This window comes from Aspergillus heteromorphus (assembly GCF_003184545.1).
Source record: "Aspergillus heteromorphus CBS 117.55 chromosome Unknown BO70scaffold_2, whole genome shotgun sequence".
Classification (NCBI taxonomy): Eukaryota; Fungi; Ascomycota; class Eurotiomycetes; order Eurotiales; family Aspergillaceae; genus Aspergillus; species Aspergillus heteromorphus.
The window spans coordinates 858,638-875,252 of NW_020290407.1; the positions used below are offsets into that span (position 1 = coordinate 858,638).

Consider the following 16,615-nt stretch of genomic DNA (forward strand, 5'->3'; position numbering starts at 1 on the left):
GAGCAGCATCTTCCAGGATGAGATCCAAGTTGGGTCACGAGCGGGGTGTATAATGCGCATATGACAACGCATCTACCGGTTCTTCACCAGAGAAGTGCATGCGCAGATAGGAGCAAACCAAGCTCGAGTATGGTTCAGAAATCGGTAAAGAGCGCCTCGTACTTCTCCCTCATGTCCTCGGTATAGACAGTCCGGTTCCTAAGATCCGGATCGGGATACTCTTCAAAGTTCCCGGTGTCGGCGGGGTGGTCGACTCTCGGGATAATGGGCCCCTTCATTCGGCGGTAGAACAGATCGTCCCAGTTTATGTCTTCGAAAAACGGATGAGTCTTCACCCGAGCCGAGCCTCCCGATATATATCCCAATCGCTCCGTGGGATTGGTCTTGCAAAGCAAGGATATAATGTTCTGGGCCGCGGGCGACACGTTCTGGGGAAACCGAATGTGACCCTCGACAATCTGTTCATAGATACGCATTGGGTTCTGGTCCCAGAACGGTGGCTGTCCCACGAGGAATTCGTATATAAGGATACCCAGAGCCCACCAATCCACGGCAAGGCCGTGGCCGCTGTTATGGATGACTTCCGGTGCAAGGTACTCCGGAGTACCGCACAGCGTATACGTCTCGCGGTCGCCAACCTGTTTGGCGAAGCCAAAATCGACGAGCTTGATGTGTCCTTCCGCGTCCAAGAGAATGTTCTCGGGCTTGAGGTCTCTGTAAACAACCCCCTCCACATCGTGCAGGAATTCAATCGTCAAGGCTATCTCCGCCGCGTAGAATTTGGACGTGGTCTCGTTGAAGCGACGCGCACGCCGTAGGTAACTGAATATTTCACCACCAGGGCAATAGTCCAGCTATGAAGATGTCAGCTGTCTTATGCCACATATATCACGCAGGTCGGATACTCGAGTGGGGGTCCGATCGGCGTAGAAATACAGACAGGCTTGGGAACTATACCAGCATATATAGATTTTGGTCATCGGAAAAGGATGCGATTAATGTCGTGATGAAAGGGTGGCCGGATACATCCGACAGGGTCCGTCGCTCGTTACGCACATGCTCGACTTGCTTCAGTTTGATCACTGTCGGGTTGCAAAAAGACCAGCGGTTAGTCAGAGCACGAAGCAGAAATCTTAGTCGGATAGTGGCATACACACCATCGGCCTTCCGTAGCATCTTGAGCGCATAAACTCGGTCCCGTCGCTGCTTCTCATCCTTCAACCTCACCAACCATACTCGGGCAAAAGTACCTAGACACGAGGATCGCCACCGTCAGACACTGGCTAGGTTGCGCAAGCGATAAAGCGAAGCTTACCTGTACCCAGTGTCTTCAGCAGCGAGAAGTCATTGACGTTCAGCCGGCGGGTCGAAATCCCCAGCTGTTTCTCCTCCGGGCGGCTTGCGATGACGAACGGGCTCAGCCGCCGCTGATGAGGCGATCGGACCGAAGACACCATGTCCTTCTCCTCCTCGTGGATATCGTCCGACCCCATCTTGAATCGATTCGGGGGGAACAAGGAGCTTTGCATGATGTTAGAGTTAGCGGGAGGGACCGTTGTTGTGGCCAGGGGAATGGCAAAGGATCATGACGCGGAGGGTCGCGGGGGGGGCAGAGGGAGGGAGGATGGGTGGGATTTTGGGGGGGTGGGATAAGGAGGTGTGGGGAGAAAAACAAAGGGCCGTTGGGGTAGCAATTGGGCGAGTACCGGGTCCCTTATAAATAACAGGGCGATGCAGCAGCGAGGGATTCGCGCATGGGGGATAGGGACTGGAGAGCGGCAAACGCGCGGGAAATCGCAAGAGGATTTTGCGGGATGAAAGAGCTTTGGGTGAGGCCGGTCTGGTTCATCCAGCCGGGCGGCGCTACGGAGACTCTGACGTTACCGGCCGGAGCGGCGGGGCAGCCTCGGGGCGGCCTGGTCCAGTCTGCTGTTTGCTGTCTGCTGTCTGCTGTCTGCTGTCTACTGTCTACACCCCTAAACGCTCACTTCTAACACGTTCGATCAACACATATATGCTATTCGACAGGCATGCAAGCAATGTACTAGTACAGAACCCTCCCCCCCCCCCCCCCAATACGCCCGGACGAACGGCATCCATCTCAGCCGGCGTCCAGGGTTTACTGTGCCCCAAGGGCTACGCAGCCCCGCAACGCCTCCATGGCAATCTCACTGGACCGGATCCCTGGCCATGGGGTTTCTATAGGAGCCAAAGGGTCCATGGGTCCATTCGAATGTAAGCGGCCAACAACCGGGAACGCCAAGTGCAAAGACAGGCCCGGCTCAGCCAGAGCTCTTGGAGTTGAGAATCAGGCCAACAATCAATCTATCATCGTCAGCAGGGAGTCTCGTTCGCGGTAGCGATTCCAGACGTACCCGTAGAGACCGAGGACTTCGCCAAAAATCAAGATCAGGATCATTCCGACATAAACCCGGGATTGTTGCATGTACGCGCGAACACCCTGGCCCTCTTGTTAGCCACCTCGCGCAAATCCCAAGGCCACGCGATGATGCTTACCGCATCTCCAACTATACCGATGGTGTATCCAGCCGCCACGCCCGCGAGGCCGACCGACAATCCCGCGGCAAGATGCATGAACCCACTTCCCACACAGTATGATCAGCCATCGCACTATTCAAGATCGGATATAACGCTCGAGGGATTGTATGAGACCTACGTGTAGAGACTCATGTACTTGTTCGGAGGGGGGTCCAGATCACCGGCGATGAGGACCGAAATCACGAGGCCGTAGACTGCGATAATACCGGACATGACGACCGGGATCAACGACTGCGCCAGTCAGTATATTTGATAGATTCTCTGCATGCGATAAGAGTGCAGGCAGCGTCCGCCTTACCTTCATGATCAGATCGGGCCTGAAGGTTCCCACACCGGCGATACCGATGCCCGACTTGGCCGTTCCATAAGCTGCTCCCAGTGCTAAAATGAGGTGAGCGCGTGTTCTTCCAACTAAAATCCGATACCACCGGGTTTTCCATTCAACGTACATCCGAAGATCATCTTTGAACGGGCGATTAGCGTTTAGTTGTTGTGGAGGGAGGGTGTTGACTTGACACTCACAGCTGACGCAATTCCTGCCTTTTCTGAAAGTTAGCGACCGACGAAAATGCGCATTGAGGGGCAGTGTAATCCAGGATGGACCACTTACGAAGGAAAAGAACGGAGCGAACTTGGGGGAGAACTCGCTGTCCGCCATGATGGCTGCCGATTCCACGGGAGGAAACACGGGGAGAGAAAGGGGACGAAGGGCAAGTGAAGAATCGAAAGAGAGGGCAAAATGCCGTCACAGGCAGTGCAGGGTCAGTCGTGGTACACAAGACCAGTACTCAGCCCAGATGGAGAGTCAGAGAGAGCGTCAAGAGACAGATGTTGTGGTAGTCGTGCAGGCCGTCGGGACAGACGAGCAAGCAGCGAGCAGCCAACCAGCCGGCCAGCCAGCCAGCCAAGCCAAGCCAGCAAGCTAGCTCGCATCTCGGCGGCGGCGGGCGAGGTTGGCCGAAGAGGTCCGCCTGGGCCACCGTAGTCGTAGCCGGGGCTGGCCTATCCGGGTTAAGACTGACATGTGCGGTGCCTGTTCAACCCAACAACCCCCGTGCTCTTCCAACACGGACTCATTCATTCTTCACCAGAATCCATACCTCCCTCTCCTGCTTCCCCTACCACTAGATATCTCTTCCACTCCTCCCTCCTCTCCCCACTCTTCCCCCTCCCCCCCCCCCCCCATACAATTACAATACACCTTTCTTCCCTCTTCCCTCTTGCTTCTATCCTTCCTCCCCCCCTCCCCCCTCTCACACTCCCCTCCCCTCCCCTTCCCCTCCACCTCCCTGCCTGGCCTTTCCCACTCCGTCTCCAGGCCACACCCCCCCCCCTCCCCCCCAGTCCCGTTCGGTCGGTCCGCCCGAGGGAGAATGCTGAGGTTATGAACTTGCAGGGGCCCTGGTTTGCCGTTGCGCTCAAGGCTCCTAGCGCATTTGGATCGTTAACACACCACGCGGTCTCGACGCCTGTCTTCAGCCTTTCAAATCGCACCAACATCTGAACGCTTCAAGGCATGCTACACCGAGGGCGCTTTTACGTCTAGAGGTCTTTTCTTCTCTTATTGAATTTTTATTCTTGTCTTATTTTTCTTTTACCTGCTTATAAATTATCGCCCCCTCCCCCCCAAATCAATCCACCCCCCCGTGGAGTTGCCTCTTTTCTTTTTTCAAACCCGCCCTCTCCTCCTTCTCCTTACTCCACGATTCGAACGATTATCCCGCGACGCTCTGCACGCCCTCCACGACCGGCTTCGACACCCTTCCTCCTACCCACCTTACCTTGCCACCGTCTACCGTCGGGTGCCGCCCAATTCTCTCGATCTCTCCAGGAGATAATCCCGTCCAAAGGGTAAAGAGGGGGCACCATACACCATGGCCGATTTAGGGGGTCAGCAAGGCCGGAACTACCGGCCCTACGGCCATCCCTCCGCCTTCCAGCGTGATGCAGCGTATTCCGAGATCTTTGGCGGAGCACCGCCACCTGGACGCTCTCAAACGATGACCTCCCAGACTCCCCAGTTCTCCCAGGATCGGGCTCATACAATGTCCTCACACGTGCCGCACCCGCAAATGCAGAGGGGCCCGCCACCTCCCGCACGCCAGATGCAGAATGGTTATGCACAGGGGACTCCGAACGGTTACTACCAACCATATGCCGGAAGCGCAGCGACAATGACCTCTCAACACCCTTCGCAGCAGGCCCCGCGACCATACCCCGGGCGCTTTGCTTACCCCCAGCCTCAGCGGTTGGACTCATCGAACCCTGGGCCTCAGTATCCGGATGCGAAGGGTTTTGCTCGGCCGATACCCCACCCCGCCTTGAACTCGGATGCTTCCAGGTCACGGTCAATGGCAAGAATGGGAGGACCACCGACCTTCCAGCCGCAAACTAGTGGCTTGAATCACACGTCTGCGAAGTTCTCCCGCGAGCGCCCGTATAACGCGGCAGCCCCGATGACAGCCCAGGGGCGAGTTGTGCCGGAAAGACCTCACGACCAGCGCACTATGTCGTTGACCACATACTCTACGGATCGAGAGCATGCCCATACGACAAGCAATGGAGGGCGAGTGATTCCGAATAGGAGACAACCCTCCGGTCCAAGCCCACCCCCAGCAAACTCGTACCCTGTGGACGCGCCGCCCGCTCCCAAAACCAGCGGAAGAGGTCGGCCCCCGAGTGACGGTTCCACGAATTCACGCTCTATGTCGATGGCATCAACGGTGGCACCAGATCGTACTATGAGCATGCAGAGCACAATCGCACCAAAGACAAGCAACCAAACGACTCTTGTCGCCAGCAATTCTCGTCGGAGTAAGGTCCCGCTAGTTTACCCGGCTCTGCTGTCACGAGTTGCAGATGTCTTCCGTGAGAGGATTGCGCTCGGGGAACGGCAGAAGAACGGATTGTCATATCAGAATGCTTTCACCGGTGCGGAGGCGGTGGACTTGATCGGGTACATCATCAAGACCTTGGACCGAAACTTGGCTCTTCTGCTGGGACGCGCTTTGGATGCGCAGAAGTTCTTCCACGATGTGACCTATGATCACCGTCTGCGTGATGCGCCCGGTGAGCTCTACCAGTTCAAAGAGACTATGGGAGAGGAAGCGCCCAGCTCGGAGGTGAATGGAGTTTTCACGCTATTGACTGAATGTTACTCGCCCACGTGCACTCGCGACAGTCTTTGCTACTCAATCGCTTGCCCCAGAAGGTTGGAGCAGCAGGCTAGGTTGAACCTGAAGCCGCAGCCGGGACTGCGTTTGTCTGCTTCTAAGGGCAGTCTGCACGGGGACGACGATAATGACAACCAAAAGCTGTGGATCAACATGGTTCCTAAGGAGATCTCTGATGGTATTGACGACCGCGAAAAGAAACGCCAGGAAATCATCTTTGAGATTATGTACACGGAACGTGACTTTGTGAAGGACCTGGAATACCTGCGAGACTTCTGGATGAGGCCGCTGCGTTCTGCGGGCAACACCAATCTTTCCCCAATCCCGGAACATCGACGCGAAAAGTTTATCCGCACGGTGTTTGGAAACTGCTTGGAGGTCTTGAAGGTCAACGGTGCATTGTGCGAGGCCCTCAACGCGAGGCAGAAAGAGAGCCACGTCGTAAGGACCGTCGGTGATATCTTCCTGCAACACGTGCCACGTTTTGATCCTTTCATCAAGTACGGTGCCAACCAGTTATACGGCAAGTACGAGTTTGAAAAGGAAAAAGCTTCGAATCCAGCATTTGCAAGATTTGTTGAAGAGACGGAGCGCCTCAAAGAGTCCCGGAAGCTGGAACTCAACGGATACCTGACCAAACCAACCACTCGTCTAGCAAGATACCCCTTGCTGCTGGAACAGGTTGCGAAGAACACAGCGGACGACAATCCCGATAAGCAGGATATCTCGAACGCAGTCAAGTTGATCAAGGATTTCCTGTCCCGCGTCAATACCGAGAGCGGAAGAGCCGAGAACCACTTCAACCTAGTGCAACTTGATTCGGCGTTGAAGTTCGGCCCGGGTGACTTTGTCGATTTGAAGCTCACGGAAGAGAACCGCCAGATGCTGACGAAGATGGCGTTCAAGAAGACCCCCACCGACAGCTCCGAGGTCACTGCGTATCTGTTCGATCATGCAGTTCTCCTGGTGAGAATCAAGGTTGTGAACAAGCGTGAAGAGTATCGCGTCTATCGCAAGCCAATCCCTCTGGAGCTTCTAGTCATTGCTCAGATGGAAGAAGTGGTCCCGAGGGTGGGCATCGCCAAGCGGCCTTCCTCCAGTCTACTTTCTAATAAGGTTGCCGCCAACCCCCCTTCTACCAAAGATGGACTTCCCATCACTTTCCGACATCTCGGCAAGGGTGGTTACGAACAGACTTTGTACGCCACTTCCCCGACGCAGCGGAGAAAGTTCATCGAAATGGTCCAGGAACAGCAGAGCAAGCTCAGAGAGCGGAATAGCAATTTCTACAACAAGACTGTTCTCTGCGAGAACTTCTTCACTTCCGTCAATCGGGTGAACTGCCTTGTTCCAGTTGGTATGTTACAACTGAGCTTTTCCCTTTCATTTGCTAATAGGTCCTTTCAGATGGTGGCAGAAAGCTGGTGTATGGTACAGACAGCGGCATCTACATCTCTGACCGATGGCCCAAGGATAAGTCTGCCAAACCCAGAAGGGTTCTGGATGTCAGTCAGGTTACCCAGATGGATACTCTGGAGGAGTATCAACTACTCTTGGTCTTGTCGAACAAAACATTGTCATCGTACCCCATGGAGGCTCTTGAGATAACCGAGGGTCAAAACACGATGGCCAAGCGGCCTAAGAAGATCCAGGGGCACGCAAACTTCTTCAAGGCTGGCATCGGGCTCGGTCGCCACCTGGTGTGTTCTGTCAAGACCTCTGCTCTGTCGACGACTATCAAAGTTTATGAGCCCATGGACAATTTGGCGAAGGGCAAGAAGAAGTCTGCCGTTAGTAAGATGTTCCAGAGTGGTCAGGATAGTCTGAAACTCTTCAAGGTTTGTTGCCCACAACATTCTTCATGCGTCTTTGAGATCGTACTAACGGCTTTCCCAGGAATTCTACATCCCCGCAGAATCCTCTTCGATCCACTTCCTCCGTTCAACCCTCTGTGTTGGCTGTGCACGTGGTTTCGAGGTCGTCAGTCTTGAGACCACGGAGACGCAGTCCCTTCTGGATCAGGCAGACACCTCCCTCGATTTTGTTGCGCGCAAGGAGAACGTAAAGCCGATCCATATCGAACGGATGAACGGAGAGTTTCTTCTCAACTACAGTGACTTTTCATTCTTCGTGAATCGCAACGGTTGGCGTGCCCGCCCCGATTGGAGGATATCCTGGGAGGGTAACCCGAACGCATTCGCACTCTCCTACCCTTACATACTTGCATTTGAGCCGAACTTCATCGAAATCCGGCACATTGAAACGAGCGAGCTGGTCCACATCATGACCGGAAAGAACATTCGCATGTTGCATACTTCCACCCGAGAGGTGAGTTTTCTCGGATCCACGGACATCCTTTATCTACTATGCTAACGCGGAACCAGATTCTTTATGCCTACGAAGACGAATCGGGTGAAGACGTGGTGGCCAGTTTGGATTTCTGGAACAAGCCGCAGCAACACTAGGCTAATCGCGATAGGCAGATGATACGAGAAATGGCTCCTGTTCCTTCAGTACTTTTGACTCACTTAGAATGGCCCCTTTGAGGATCTCAAGCGGCATATCCATTGCGTCGTCCCTTTCAAGCTCATTTTCTCTCCCACCTGTGCGGCCTCCACGTTTCCCGGGCTGTTCTTGAGGATCTCTTTTCTATAATACCTCCCATGTTGTTGACTCGATCTGTCTGTATCAGATCAGCTTGATCATTATCTGTGTACAATGAAGCGCAAATACCACATGTTTATTTCCATCCTCTCAATCTTCACTTTGCTTTCGTGCATGTTGTTTTCCTTCTTCCTGAATCTCTTCTTGCCTCAATCATATAATATATCTTCTGTGAGTGGTGTCCGTATGTTCTTGTTGGTTGGGATGAGTTGTAGCTGTATCCACCGGATGCCTGTTACTCAGGTATTATGCGGTGGCCTAACGCACCAGATATGGTTCAAACGGAGCCATACAGATAGTACTCCTAGCACGGATACTACGAACCATATTTGCGTCCCCACTCCACTCACTATCCGCTTTGAGACCCCGACCCTGCATCCCGAACTATACAATCTCCCAAGACCACCCACATAGTATAAACCCCATCTCAACCCAGCCCAATCCCCCACACAAATATCCATCCCTCCATCCCTACCTCCCAATCATTTGTGATTCAAAAAGAAAAGAGAAAAGAAAACAAACCCCCCCCCCCCCCCAATCACCCAAAATGCCCACCCCCTTCCAAACCAGCCGCCTAACCTACCGCGCCATCGAAGACACCGACGAACCCTTCATCCACAGCCTGCAACTCCACCCCCCATCCTTCGCCACCTCCAACGCCACGCTCCTCAGACCGCAATCCACCCGCGACACCAAAACCGGCTACTTCAAGTACCTGACGAGCGAGAAGGCCCTGTTAGCAACCATCATCGAACTCTCTCCCAACACCACGACCCTCCCAACCCCAACCACCATCCAAATCGGAGCCATCTCCCTGCGCGCCCCGCCACCCGATCACGCGCACCACCGCGAAACCGCCCTCACGATCGACATTGCCGCCGAGCACCAGGGCCAGGGGTACGGGAGCGAGGCGATCGCGTGGGCCCTGCGGTGGGCGTTTCGGGTGGCCGGCTTGCATCGGGTCACCGTTGAAGCCGTCGGGTATAATACCGACGCGGTGAGGCTGTATCGCAGGCTGGGGTTTGTGGTGGAGGGGAGGAAGAGAGAGGCGGTTTGGTTTGAGGGGCGGTGGTATGATTTTGTGATTTTGGGGATGTTGGAGGGGGAGTGGAGGGGTACTAGAGATGGGGAGGGGGGTGAGATTGGGACTGGGACTGGGACTGGGAGTTCTTAGGTTTCTTGTTTGGGGAGGGGGTTATGAAGGACTTGGGATGGGATAACTACTATGGGATATATAGTATATGGGTTGTGGGGGTGGGTAGATATAGTATTCAATTCCCAGCCAGATACTGATAGATAGATATAAGGGGATGATGGATTGGTGTTAGGGGATGTCTGGGTGGTGGAGATGTATATTTATTTTGACATAATTTAGGGCCATACCTATTAGGATATACATCCTACAGACAGCAACAAGCAAGATATATTGTTACATTGGGTTTCGAATCATAATGTTAAACATTGAATAGTGGCTGATAAACTTGACTACTGCAACAATGCCATCGTAAATGCAGGGATGCTATTGAGGCTAGGGCCAAAGCAGGGTAGTGTTTAAGGAAGTATGGGATTAAGAGCCAGCCTCTAAATTGACTCTGTGAGTAAATAACATGGATGATGTCCAATTAACCATCGTTTTAGTCAACCTATACATACGTCTTAGTATGTTTTTACGTCTTTCGCCCCCAAGACATTAGGGTATTTTATACCCCGGTCGGTCCCTGATATATATTCAGTTCCCCACGCCCAAGGTCATCATCCATCACCCACAACCACACAACCATCCCAACACAGCCAGTCTTACACCTACAAGCAGCAATCTTGAAATAATTCCTCATATACTACTATTGAAACTAGAACACATATGATGATAAAGATTAAGACATGAGAACCACGAGCACACGGAATTATGAAAATGACAAAAGAGGGAATCTTGCTGCGCTGCTGAGATTGGGACAGGTTTCATCGACTGAAAGCAGAAATGGGAGAAAGAACTAAGAAGGGGAGGACGGGTCAATGAGAAAGGGAGTTTATGCAGGTCCAGCGACGACAACTGTCAGCGATTAAAAAAAAAAAAAAGAAAAAGAGATGGTGATGATGCTACCTCGGACCCCAAAGCATCGCAAACACAGGCACCGGAAAACTGTGGGAGATCCTTCGACCAGATTAAAGAAGACATGAGAGAAGCCAAAATGGGGAGAGGGAAAGAGAAGACCTGCTGCAGGATTCCACGCCTCTTGTCGCCAATGGGGACCGCTGCCAGTCGTCGCGCTAAACGGAGCCTTGCATTTTCCCCTTCCCTTTCGTCCAGATAAAAAAAGCTATTAACGTGAATAAACGGTCGACTAATATTATCCCCGTCGACAGTTACAACTGCCGTGCCACGAATCTCATTACATAGGCACAAACGGCGTCAGGGGTCAACATGCAAGATCTGTCTCCCCCGGGGAACAGGGCCGGCGGCCGTTTAAGCATCCCCGTTGGTGCTATCAACCTGACTCTGGCTTGCCTCACGCGCCATGCGAGCCTCGATCTCCCTTAGCTGACTCTCCCGAGCCAGCAGTTCCTGGCGCTTCTCGGCGATCTCGCGCTGCACCTTCAGTTCAATCTCGCGGAGCTTCTCCTCCTCGCGACGGAGCTGTTCCTCCTTCAGCCTAACGGACTGCGATGCTAGGTCTTCGGGATTCATCGACGAGTCTTGTGTACTGTGGCAATGGGTTAGCCGACGCCTGAGCAGACCGCCACGACAGCCATCGGGGATACGTACGGAGTGGCACCATCGACGCTCTTGCTGAGCTTCTCGGTACGGTAGTTTTCGTAGAGGAAGTCGTGGGTGATCTCCTTGAGATCGGCGAGATGGCTGTGAAGGAGAGCGCTGCGGATGGCCAGGAAATCCGAGTGGCGGGGGTTCTCCACATCGACGACACCCCAGGGATATTGTCTGGCCCGTATCTTCTTGCCGTCGACCTCGACGGTGTCCTCGGAACCCACAATGGCGAAGGGCATGAGGCCACGCAGCTCGGCGTTCTCCTCAACGGTATCCTCGTCGTCCTCCTCGATGTCGTACGGGAAGTTGTACACCGGAATGCGGTAGTGCTCAATATCCTCCATGATCAACTTCTTGGATTCGGCCAATTCGGCGGGGGTGAGGGAGTCGGCCTTGCCGATAACGGGGATGACGTTAACACGGGGGGAGAGACGCCTCATCAGTTCGATGTCCAGCTCACGGAGTCCATGGCCGGTCGGTGTGATGAAGTACAGGAGAACGTGCACACGGTTGTCCCTGAAGCGGGGGTTACGCTTGATTCGTGATTCTTCCGCCAGGATGTCATCGTATTGGCGCTCGAGGTATCCGACAATCTCACCGAAGCTGTGAAACGGTCAGTCCTGCAATGGGTGCGTTGGGGCGGCGGTCATGTCCACGTGCCTTGCTTCGTTGTCAATCTGGTCACCGAAACCGGGGGTATCAACGATGGTGAGGGAGATGCGGGTGCCTTCGTCGTCCAATTCAAGCTCTTTCGGTCGGCGTTAGCAGGGCGAAAACATCCAGAGGGCCAGTCGGGCGGTGACTTACCGACTGTGACTGGCTTGATGCGGACACCCTCCTCGATGTGAGCGTTGGCGGCGTCGTCGGCGTCCTTGCCTTCTAGGACCTTCTTTCCGCAGAGAGTGTTGACGAAGGTGGTGCGTCCTGGGGGAAGAAAGAACCGGTCAATCGTGGAGCGAATGCAGACTGTACAACCCAACACATACCGGTTCCGCTGGCACCACAGACCATCAGACAGAACTGGATACCCTTCTTGACATTTTTCTTGCGACGGAGCTTGATCTGGGAATTAGACGAGAAATTAACCATGGACCCAACTCTCCCTAAGATCCGAGAAAAGAAATTGGGAGAGCATGACGGGGGGGGGGGTAGAGAGGGAGGGGGGTTGGAAGCTTTGGAGGGGTTTGGAGGGAGGGGGTGGGATTAAGGACGGGCGTTCTGAGCGACGAGGCCAGAAAGGGGAAAGAAGCAACATACCGCGTTGAAAGACATGGTGGATTAAAACGGGAGGTAAGGAAGAAGAGCGAGAGAGAGGAAAGAAGATAGAATTGAAGGGAACGGAGAGAGGTAGCGAGTGGCAGAGGACAAGGACGGAGGAGGTTGGTTGGTGGGTGGTGATGGAGGATGAGGGAGAGGAGGGAAAGGAATGGAGTTGAATGGGGATGGGATGGGATGGGATGCTTGCTCCCCTGAGGTCGGTCGATGGAGACGCAGGCAAGGCCAAGCTGGGCTGGAGGGACTGAGTTGCTTGCAAGACGGCCGTTTGGCGGCGGCGCTGGCAGTTAGGGGGGAAGGGGAAGTGTACCGTTGTTTGGCTCGTACCGTCACGGCTGCCCCTTTCGCCCTGCAGTGCCGTCGTGTCCAATCACCGCCGTCGCTCCTTCTCCGGACTGGTCACTTCGCCGTAATATTGGTACTGCCCGTACGCCCTTACCACCTTCCCGCCGTGGCTCGGGTTCTGCTGCTGTCCGTGGATGGGCTCCAGCACGGCCAGGACCACCCCCCCCAGGCACCGTACCTGGTACGGTAAGCCCGTAACAGGTCCTTTATTTGGGCAGCTTAATTTACCTACCTATCCAATCTGGGGACGCTGCGATCATCAATTATTGTCTTTGCGCAAGTCTCGAACGAAGCCACTAGCCTGGCTACGGCACTTTCAGGTTCCCAACAGGGCGTCCGACCGGTCCCTTTCGGTCAGGCCCCATCCTATCCACTTGTCATTCTGGGAAGGGAAGCTGAAGTATAGACGGCGGCGTCTACTACGGAGTACATGGCATGGCAGGGGTGGCTTCCGCGTTCACCCCAGCTGCTCCTCTCAGGGGTCGGGGGCAGCAGAAGGCGTTTCCTCCGCCGCCGTGGGTCACTGCGGGCCGCCGTAGCGGTAAAGATTACGCCAGTACCATACCGGGGCCTGTGGCGTAATGCCAGCCTACTCAGACCAGCCAAATATATTATTCCCCAGCGGCGTTAATCAAACATATGAAAAAGGCAAGGTGGCCGAGTGGTTATGGCGTTGGTTTTAGGTTCTAAATCACCAATGAGAGATCGCGCGGGTTCGAATCCCGTCCTTGTCAACCTTTTTTTGCTCCTGGTCATTATTTCTTTTTTGGTCGTGATCCAACCGGCAATAAAGAAAGCCTTGCTGTTTGCTGCGCAACGATTCAGCAGGATGTGTTGTCATCAGTGGACCTTTGAGCCAAGAGCAAACCTAGCTTTAAAGCGGCACCGCATCACCCATAACTAACTACCATGCCTTATCTGCCTTAGGTCAGCGACCGCCGCCGATCCTCTAGTTCCCTGTCTCCAACTGTCTACCAAGAAGGCTCTCATGGCTCGCCTTGCTCTCCAGGATGAACACCCGACAGAATATTGATGAGTCGGTAGGCCCGCTATCCCTATCGGCTACATTCAACGATGATAATACCTGCTTCGCTGTGGGCTTGGACACGGGCTTCTGTGGTGAGTCCTGTGACATGCGCCTCGCAACTATATTTATTGTTCGACTAGCATAAAGCTCACAACAGAATGATGTCTATACATGCATAGTCTTCAACGCCGATCCATGCGAGCTCAAAGTATCCAGAGGTACGGACCTCTTCCCATGCCAGCTTCCCATAAGCTTCACATCGCTGATACCGTCGACTGAATCCAGACTTCAATGCGGGGATCGGTCTCGTCACGATGCTCGGCCAGTCGAACTACCTAGCCATCGTTGGCGGAGGAAGACAACCTAAATTCCCCCAGAATAAGGTGCTTCAGCTCCTTCACCCGCCCGGTCCCACGAGAAGGTCCTCATACTCACACGCCTGTCGCAGTTGGTCATCTGGGACGATGTGAAGCAGAAAGCCGTGATCACGCTGGAATTCCGAACCTCAGTTCTCGGCGTCCGATTGTCGAAACACCGGATTGTCGTCGCCCTTCTCAACAGCATCCACATCTTCGCTTTCTCCTACCCCCCGAAGAAGTTGTCGGTTTTCGAGACCACCGATAACCCACTGGGGCTGGCGTGCTTGGGACAGAAGTTACTCGCGTTTCCCGGGCGATCGCCGGGCCAGGTCCAGGTGGTGGAAATTGAAACGGGCAATGTCAGCATCATCCCCGCACATAGTACGCCGTTGCGTGCGATGGCGTTGAGTCCCGATGGCCAGGTGCTGGCGACGGCCAGTGAAGCGGTATGGATGGCCCTCCCCCTTGTACGGGTCGCTGCTGCGCGGCTTGCTGATAAGGCGTGATGTACCTAGGGGACTTTGATACGGGTGTATTCTACGACTAATTGCACGAAGATTGCGGAGTTACGACGCGGGGTGGATCATGCAGTGATATTCTCGCTGGCAATTTCGCCCTCGAATCTTCTATTGGCCGTGACGTCCGACAAATCTACCCTACACGTGTTTGACCTTCCTCATCCTCGAACCCTTATGCACCGGTCCCAATCGGCGACTTCCCCGACCGAAGAAGCGACGAATCAGAAATGGGGGATCCTGGGGAAGATCCCATTGCTACCCAGGGTGTTCTCCGATGTTTATTCGTTCGCAAGTGCCCATTTCGAGATAGGCGATGAGGCGCCCCCTGGTTCACTTTACGTTCCGCCCCTGGGTACCTCGTTCGGAGGCCCATCAAAGGGGGTGATAGGTTGGCCCGACGATCGGACGATCCATGTTATCGGCTCGGGGAGGGACGGGCGCTGGGAGAAATTTATTCTTCGCGACGGGGACGATGGACGGCGGTATTGTATGAGGGAGGGTTGGAAGCGGTATCTTGGAGGGAGCTGAGAGGTTTTCCGTGCAGGAGACCTGCCATGTCACAGCGCGAATCCTGACATGAACAAACGCAGGCGCAGGAACAGGATGAAGCAGCAAATTTTCCAGCTGGCGTTTCCAGTTTAGTCATCTGACTGCAATCTTTCGCCGCGAAGATCCTGGAGATCGTTTTTGATGGCTCTCTGCAGGGTTCAGTTTAGAGACTTCACCATAATTAGCATATTTAATAGTTAGATAGCAATGCTGCACACATTTATCGCTGACGATGTCTATCCCGGTCTCTGCGTGGTTCCGGGGATCGCGACATGACCGGCGTCCTATCTCTGTCGGACCTGTCCCTCCGAGACGGGGATCGCGACATGACCGGCGTCCTATCTCGGTCGGACTTGTCCCTCCGAGACGGGGACCTGGCTCTGTGAGATCGCTCCTCCCTCCTAGGCGACCGGTGATCACGCCGTCTTCTCTCTCTGGAGCGATCGCGATCGTCGTCGTGTCGCCGGCGATGTGGCCGGTCGGAGCGATGATGGCGGCTTGACCTCTCGCGGCTGTCTCGCCGTCTCCGGGATGACTTTTCGCTGCTGCGCGCCTTCTCCAAGGCCTGCGCGATTTCCTCTTTCTTCTCTTCGATCAGGAACTCCTTCATCGGATCTTCCTCGTCGTGGTTCCTGATCAGCTCCTCCAGCTCGATCTCTTCCTTGAGCGGCGCTCGTTTCCGGGGCTCTTCTCTCGAATCGCTTCCTCTTCTCTTCCTCCGTCTCCTCCGCTCATCATCCGTATCCCCATCCTGATCCTTAGGGGTCGTATCGCCCACCATCCTCGCGACATTGTCCCCTTCCTCCTCATCGTCGCGACGCTTGTATCTCGTATGGTCCACCCGCAGCATCCTGCCCAGAACGGTCGCTCCACCCAGGTTATCGACGGCGAGATCCGTACTGCGCTGATCCTCGTACTTCACGAACGCAAAGCCTCGACTCTTTCCGGTCTCCTTGTCACGCACGAGGTTGACGTGCACGGGCTCGCCGTACTGCGAAAAAATAGCTACAATGTCACCCTCGGAGAGGTCGAATGGCAGCCCGCCAACGTAGACATATGCGGTGTCTCTGTAGTCCGCGTGCCAGGAAGCTTCCGGGGGCCTGTGATAAGTCGTAGAGGTTAGCAAAGCAGTGAGCGGGTGGGCAGACGTGGAGGACATACACGGCATTCTCAAGCTCGCGCTTGTTGAGCGCCTGGATTTGGCGGATGTTGTTCATGTTTAATTGGGTAGATCACAAGGAATAGCCCATGAGGCAAAGGTTGGGGGCGCACGACAGGTGAAAGACAAGAGCGGAGGAAGAAGAGGAGGAGGAGGAGGAGGAGGATGCAACAGCTGCCGAAAAGCTGGCGGAAGTCATCAGCACATCACGGGCTGGCTCCGC

General features: G+C 54.6%; 7 protein-coding genes and 1 non-coding gene across 8 annotated transcripts; 4 read left to right on the top strand and 4 right to left on the bottom strand.

Moving 5' to 3' along the window:
* Positions 1 to 134: 134 nt before the first annotated feature.
* On the bottom strand, positions 135 to 1,493 carry BO70DRAFT_392574 (cAMP-dependent protein kinase; the record flags this gene model as incomplete). Its single annotated transcript, XM_025546293.1, has 4 exons — positions 135 to 854; positions 958 to 1,082; positions 1,158 to 1,250; positions 1,316 to 1,493. 4 exons carry the CDS (start codon positions 1,491 to 1,493, stop codon positions 135 to 137), a joined length of 1,116 nt encoding a protein of 371 aa, XP_025403347.1.
* A 577-nt stretch (positions 1,494 to 2,070) lies between these two features.
* BO70DRAFT_358375 (V-type proton ATPase proteolipid subunit) lies at positions 2,071 to 3,444 on the bottom strand. The gene is made up of 8 exons (XM_025542273.1): positions 3,170 to 3,444; positions 3,082 to 3,099; positions 3,009 to 3,021; positions 2,858 to 2,940; positions 2,678 to 2,790; positions 2,518 to 2,602; positions 2,376 to 2,461; positions 2,071 to 2,325 (listed from the first exon to the last, which is right to left on the bottom strand). Exons 1-8 carry the CDS (start codon positions 3,215 to 3,217, stop codon positions 2,283 to 2,285), a joined length of 489 nt encoding a protein of 162 aa, XP_025403348.1. The 5' UTR covers positions 3,218 to 3,444; the 3' UTR covers positions 2,071 to 2,282.
* An 804-nt stretch (positions 3,445 to 4,248) lies between these two features.
* rom2 (putative Rho guanyl nucleotide exchange factor (Rom2)) lies at positions 4,249 to 8,278 on the top strand. The gene is made up of 3 exons (XM_025548742.1): positions 4,249 to 7,089; positions 7,140 to 7,570; positions 7,629 to 8,278. The coding sequence occupies exons 1-3, from the start codon at positions 4,434 to 4,436 to the stop codon at positions 8,103 to 8,105; spliced, it is 3,564 nt and encodes a 1,187-aa protein (XP_025403349.1). The 5' UTR covers positions 4,249 to 4,433; the 3' UTR covers positions 8,106 to 8,278.
* A 653-nt stretch (positions 8,279 to 8,931) lies between these two features.
* On the top strand, positions 8,932 to 9,810 carry BO70DRAFT_358377 (GNAT family N-acetyltransferase). The gene has a single exon (XM_025542274.1). It carries the CDS (start codon positions 8,944 to 8,946, stop codon positions 9,568 to 9,570), a length of 627 nt encoding a protein of 208 aa, XP_025403350.1. The 5' UTR covers positions 8,932 to 8,943; the 3' UTR covers positions 9,571 to 9,810.
* A 1,050-nt stretch (positions 9,811 to 10,860) lies between these two features.
* aspA (putative septin AspA) lies at positions 10,861 to 12,673 on the bottom strand (the record flags this gene model as incomplete). Its single annotated transcript, XM_025545667.1, has 6 exons — positions 12,418 to 12,673; positions 12,147 to 12,222; positions 11,968 to 12,084; positions 11,821 to 11,908; positions 11,161 to 11,763; positions 10,861 to 11,122 (listed from the first exon to the last, which is right to left on the bottom strand). The coding sequence occupies exons 1-6, from the start codon at positions 12,430 to 12,432 to the stop codon at positions 10,861 to 10,863; spliced, it is 1,161 nt and encodes a 386-aa protein (XP_025403351.1). The 5' UTR covers positions 12,433 to 12,673.
* A 754-nt stretch (positions 12,674 to 13,427) lies between these two features.
* BO70DRAFT_t35 lies at positions 13,428 to 13,514 on the top strand. Its single transcript has one exon. It is a non-coding gene; the product is annotated as a tRNA-Leu (tRNA).
* A 58-nt stretch (positions 13,515 to 13,572) lies between these two features.
* On the top strand, positions 13,573 to 15,465 carry BO70DRAFT_307306 (phosphatidylinositol-3,5-bisphosphate binding protein HSV2). The gene is made up of 5 exons (XM_025540072.1): positions 13,573 to 13,899; positions 13,987 to 14,025; positions 14,093 to 14,190; positions 14,256 to 14,612; positions 14,682 to 15,465. Exons 1-5 carry the CDS (start codon positions 13,791 to 13,793, stop codon positions 15,210 to 15,212), a joined length of 1,134 nt encoding a protein of 377 aa, XP_025403352.1. The 5' UTR covers positions 13,573 to 13,790; the 3' UTR covers positions 15,213 to 15,465.
* BO70DRAFT_283118 (uncharacterized protein) lies at positions 15,454 to 16,450 on the bottom strand (the record flags this gene model as incomplete). Its single annotated transcript, XM_025539074.1, has 2 exons — positions 15,454 to 16,333; positions 16,395 to 16,450. 2 exons carry the CDS (start codon positions 16,448 to 16,450, stop codon positions 15,454 to 15,456), a joined length of 936 nt encoding a protein of 311 aa, XP_025403353.1.
* Between the last annotated feature and the right edge of the window lie 165 nt (positions 16,451 to 16,615).